Raw genomic sequence first — 6,000 nt, forward strand, 5'->3', positions numbered from 1 at the left:
ACATCTGGTAATATCAGGTATGGACAAGGATATGAAGCAAATGGAACCCATACATTGCTGTTGGATGGGGGTTATATATTGGAAAGACCATTTTGGGAAACCTGCAGTTATTTTCTAGAACTTAATGTAGGTGTGTCATAACTTTCCTGTAAGCCCAGGTCTGACTGGCAGATTGACCAGTTAAAAAAGCACAGGGCATTCTAGCTATATCTATAATAGTTCAGAACTGTAAAGACACAGTTCTTATATGGGTAATAAACTGTATCCTATGGGGCTGGAGAGATGGCTCAGAGGTTAAGAGCGCTGACTGCTCCTCCAGAAAACCTGGGTTCAATTCCCAGCACCCACATGGCAGCTTACAACTGTAACTCCCATTCCAGGGCTTCTGACCCTCTCATGCCGGCAAAATACCAATGAACATGAAAAAAATATATAAATAAATAAAAATAAACTGTATGCTCACCTAGTTCAGTGCTGTCAGAGTAGGTGAGGCTTTGCAGTTGGTGCTCACAAAGAAAAAAGTGAGGAAGGACAAAAGCCTTAACCACAGATTAAGCATAAGGCACAAGGTCTCAACTCTGAGATGAATTGTGGGAAGCCATAGTGTCCTGCCACAGGGCTGGTGGGGTAGTGCTAAGTTGTAGAAGACAGAATAGTTGGCCTGTATTCCTAATGAACAGTTGTCCATGTGATTTCACTTTGTTACATCTTCTAGGTAACATAAAAATAGAAAAGAGGATGTTCTTTCTGGAAAACAAGCGTCGACATTGTAGATCTTATGACCAGCAGGCCCTCCTTCCAGCTGTGCAGCAAGAGCAAGAATTCTATGAGCAGAAAGTCAAAGAGATGGCAGAGGTAAGAAGCTGTGTTCTGATCTTAGAATGTGGTTCTGAAGTTCTAGTTTGCTCCCCATTAGGATGTGGTACATGGCTGGCTTTTAAGAGTTCCTTTGGATGCTAGGGATATAGCCCAGCTTGGGTTCCATCACTAATATCACACACGGGCTCCCTTTTCAAGAAAAGTATGATTGTTCAAGCCTCTAAGTCTAGCACTGAAAGCTAAGACAGGAGAATCTTGAATTGGAGAGTTTGTTTATTCCCTCATACTGGGGATTAAGCCAGCAGTTAGCATTCTGCCACTGAGCTACAACATCCAGCCCAAATTTTCCCTTCTTTTAATTGATTACATGGTAAAGTTTAGTTTGCTTTTAGGTTTTTGTGTTTTTGAGACAAGGTCACGCTGTAAACCAGTCTGTCCTGGTACTAAATATGTGATCCAGACTGGTATTGAACTCTTGAAAATCTTCCACCCCCATTACTCTACCTGCTTAGGTAACAGATCTGCACCATTACACCCAGCTCACAACAAAGTTTTTGTTTTTGAGTTTTTTTGTTGTTTTGTTTGTTCCCTTCTCACTGCATCTTTGACGAGTTATTTATTTATTTTGTTTGCTTTTTTTATGGAATGAAACAAGTTTTATTACTTCATGAAGCAGGCATCTTTTCTTCTGTGGTGAGTTTCTTCTCTTTAGGTTTGTTTTCAGCACAACAAAGGTTTTAAACAGAAAACAAAATTATATTTTGTAACGATACTGTCCTAACTTCACAGTTTCATGAATCAGATTGACATTAGAGATTAGTTTTTCTTTTACTATTTTTTATTGCCTTTATTTACTGGACATGTGTTTGTGGGCACATGTGTACCATGACATGTAAGATGTGTCTTTCACTCCCTTCAGCCACAAATGGTGAAGAAAAAAACAAAGATGAATCTCATTTAGCTCTATAATTTTTCCAAATATTATTAAACATTCAATTCAATTGGAATACACATACATTAATTATTTAATAAAAATCTAGGCTCTGGTGGTACCCAGTTCTGAGTTCACAGAGACCCAAGCCTATGAGGTCACATTTTTTTTGTTTGTTTTGTTTTGTTTTGGGGGTTTTTGTTTGTTTGTTGTTGTTTTGTTTTGTTTTTTGAGAAAGGGTCTCCCTATGTAGTTCTGCCTATACTAGAACTCTCAATGTAGATGAGGCTGGCTTTGAACTCACAGAGATAAACTTCTCTCTCCCTGGGATTAAAGGTGTATACCACCTTGTCCCACTGAAGTCATATTTCTTACAAGGATAGATAGAATTTGCTTTTTTTTTTTAATTTATTTATTTATTTATTTATTTATTTATTTATTTATTTTTAATATGTTAAATTTGTAGCAATAGAAAAAAAGCAATGGTGACTTAGCAGTCTCCCTGCACTCATATGTTTTAAGATGCCAGTCTTATCTATGTGTGGTGATGTAATCCCAGCTACCCTGGAGACTGAGGCCAAAGAATTAATAAAAGTTCAAGGCTACCCTAGATAACTTAGTGAGAGAGAGCCAAGGATGTGGCTGAATGGGAGAGCATTTGACTTAGCATGTGTGAGGTGGTCCTATGTTTGGTTCCCAGACCACTGAGAAAATAATTGAATATGCTGATATTAGTCGGGTGTGGGGCTTACACCTGCAGTCCTAGCACATGGGAGACTAAGGCAGGGAATCACAAGTACAAGGCCATCCTGAGCTATATACTAAGATCCTATCTCCAATAAAAAGTAAAAAGAAAAACTACTTCCACATGGGCATATCTTTGGTAAAGCAGTCAAAGTTAGTGTTTGTTTTGTTTTGTTTTTTTCTTTAAATTTTGAAGTAATTCTATGCAACAAAAACGTGAAAAATGCAGCAGGCATGATGGCTCATGCCTTCAGCTCCAGCACTCAGGAGGCAGAGGCAGGTGTATCTCTGTGAGTTCAAGGCCAGCCTGGTCTTCTAAGAGATTTTCAGGAAAGCCAGGGCTGTTATACAAAGAAACCCTATCTTGAAAAACCAAAAAAAGAAGAAGAAATGATGGCAGCATCTGGACATAAGAACTGATCCTGAGGAGAGGCCCTTGTCAGCTGAGTTGAAAATAGCTGAATCAGCATTCTTTCTTCCCCCCCACCCCCACCCCCCTTATTATTTCTCTACCACTCACAGAATACCATTTTTACTTTAAAGAAAACAACTGGAAAATTATTGATTAATCAATGTTAGTATTTGGGTAAACACTGTCTCAAAATGAAGTGATAGTTTGTATATATGGATAAAAATTCTACATCTCAAGCAAACATTAGAATTTGAAGAAAGTTTTCATCTTGATCCATCCACCACAGAGTCACATTTATTAATACCACCATGGAGGGTTGCAGAGATAATTCAGAGATTAAGAGCACTGGCTGCTCTCCCAAAGGATAAGTCTTTAATAAGATAAGACTTAATTCCCAGCACCCACATGGTTGCTCCAACTATCTGTAACTCCATTCTCAGGGGATCTGATGCCTTCCTCTGGCCCTCTGTGGGCACCAGGCACACACATGGTACACAGACATGCTTGTAGGAAAAACACCTCATACACATAAAAATCACCACAGAGCTCATCCGAAAATGATTTAGAGAATTAATGGATTCTCTGTTACTTGTAGTCATTTTTAACCTTATATCCAAGTTATCCTCTGGCCAATGGCAGCCCCTTTGTCCTGACATGGTAGTCTCTGACCACATCCTTGCTCTGGTCTCCCTGGCCTTGTTTTAGTTAGGGTTTCTATTGCTGTGATGAAATACCATGGAGAAGGAGAAGAAGGGGTTTATTTGGTTTATATTACTGTATCATCTAAGGAAGTCAAGACGAATTCAAATAAGGAAAAAACCTGCAGGCTGGAGTTGATACACAGGCCGTGGAGGGGTGTCACTTACTGGCTTGCTCATCATTGCTTGCTCATCCTCTTTTCTTATAGAACCCAGGGCCACCAGCCTAGGGATGGCACCACCCACAATGGGTTGGGCCCTTCATCTAATCACTAATTAAGAAAATACCCTCAGGCTTGCCTACAGCCAGATCATATGGAAGCATTTTCTCAATTGAGGTCACCTCCTCTCAAATGACTTTAGCCTGTGTCAAGTTGACATAAAACTATCCAGCACAGGCCTAGCCCTGAAAATTTCTCCGAAGTGCTTTACTTTCTTTATTGGGAATTTCATGCTGAGATTTCTGATTAGAATTCAATGTACAGGTTTTATTATTGCCTTCGTTTTAGTTTGTGTGTGTGTGTGTGTGTGTGTGTGTGTGTGTGTGTGTGTGCGCGCACCAAGGAAAATCTTGACTCTTAATGACTTAACATGATTCCTACCACATTTGAAGATTTTTAGAATCACTTGATCCCAGTGATACACACCTACAGCCCCAGATGGGAGGCTGAGTCAGGGGAATTATTTTTACCCCAGAAGCTCAGGGCCAGCCTGAGCACCATAGCAAGACTGCTACAAAAGAAATGAAAACCATAAAGTTGCTAGAAACAAGTCTAGTTATGCCATTAACATGAACAGTTATATTGGTGAAATTATTAAGGCCACTCCATATAGTTAAAAGGGAGGTTTATTTTGTGGGGTAACTCACAAGTGAAGGGATAGGTAACAGGGTCTGAGAAAGGTGTAGCGCAGTCCAGCGGTGTTCTCTGGAAAACTCTGCTCGGTTTACCTCCAGCGTCCAGGGTCCAGGAACCAAGAGAGCTGGTTTATTTGTGCCTGTTATTTATATTTGACTTCTAGGGAAATGGCCTTTTTTGAGGTGAGGGGATATTCTTTTACCCTTCAGTTTAAGTCAAGAAATGTCCAGAGAGCCCAATTCTTCTCTCACTTCTTCTGTATCTTTACTTTAAGTAAAAGCAATTAAAATTTTTTTATTTTACATACCAACCACAGTTTCCCCTCCCTCCTCTGAAATAAGTTATTTTTAAAAAGGAAATAAGGATAGCAAGATGGCCCAGTGAATAAAGACACTTGCTGATCAAAGCCTGAGTTTGACTTCCCATGTGAAGGTGTATGGAGAGAACTGGCTTCACAAAGTTGTCCTCTGACACATGTAATAGCATTATCAAGACATTTCTCAGGGAAATACTCTTCAGCTTCTGCTGTTTCACTTAGTGCATACTAGCAACCATGTAACAGTCATCCACAGAGGTCTTCTCTTTGCTTTTTAAAACTACCTGCTATAACATTGTCTGATTAAGGTCCAGGCTTGTTTCCAGGGTTTTGCTATTTGTAAATAAGTTTGTACATACATCAGTTCAGATTTATGCTTTAGGGCATCTTGGGGACAGAGATTTCTGAACATGACTTTGATAGCTAAACAAAGTGGCACACAACTTTAATCCCAACACTTGAGAGGCAAGGGCAGGCATATCTCCATGAGTTCGATTTACATAGCAAGTTCTAGGCCAGCCAGGGCTATATAGTGAACCTCTGTCTCAGAATAAAAGTTTTGGCCAGGCATGGTGGTTCATGCCTTTAATCCCAGCACTAAAGGTGGGAGAGGGAGGCAGGCTGATCTTTATGAGTTTGAGTCCAGCCTGGTTTACATAGTGAGTTTTAGGTCAACAAGGCCAAGACCAAATAGATTCTATCTCAAAAAACAAACAAAAAGATTTTTTTCACTGTTGAGTTCATACCACATGCCTCCTTCATAGACAGCCATTTTACATCTTCAGCAGCAATATGAGTGCTGATGGCTTCACAACTTCACCAGCAAATTGTGTTATCAAACTTGGTTTTGGTCCATTTAGCTTCATGTTTGCTTATGTTGTTCTTTGCTATTCCAGAATGTTTTGTGTTAGTCTGTTCCCTTATTTACTCTGCAGATTATCCTTTGGTAGCTTTTTCAACTACTAAACCATGTTAACTGTTAATAATGTACATAAATTGAAATCCATGCTAATGGCTTATGGTCTTTCTACATTTGTATCTAAATGTTTGATTCTTTTGTTCTTCAGCATGAAGACTTTTTGCTTGCCCTGCAGATGAATGAAGAACAGTATCAAAAGGTATTTTGAAATCTTACCAAGTTCATTTATTCTGGGTATACTCACTGGGCTTTTGAAAGCAAACTTTTACTATGTAACCTATTGACTTGCAGTTCACTCAAGTGT

At 39.4% G+C, this 6,000-nt stretch overlaps 1 protein-coding gene across 4 annotated transcripts in view; it reads left to right on the forward strand.

Annotated features, from left to right (window-relative positions):
- Rnf216 (ring finger protein 216) overlaps positions 1-6,000 on the forward strand; it is a 139,656-nt gene that overhangs the window by 36,802 nt on the left and 96,854 nt on the right. For all 4 annotated transcript variants that reach the window (XM_059249822.1, XM_059249825.1, XM_059249824.1 and 1 more), the window contains exons 9-10: positions 716-855; positions 5,845-5,895. In XM_059249822.1, the coding sequence (XP_059105805.1) occupies positions 716-855; positions 5,845-5,895 (191 nt within the window). The remainder of the gene's footprint in view (positions 1-715; positions 856-5,844; positions 5,896-6,000) is intronic.

Source organism: Peromyscus eremicus, chromosome 23 (assembly GCF_949786415.1).
Source record: "Peromyscus eremicus chromosome 23, PerEre_H2_v1, whole genome shotgun sequence".
Classification (NCBI taxonomy): domain Eukaryota; kingdom Metazoa; phylum Chordata; class Mammalia; order Rodentia; family Cricetidae; genus Peromyscus; species Peromyscus eremicus.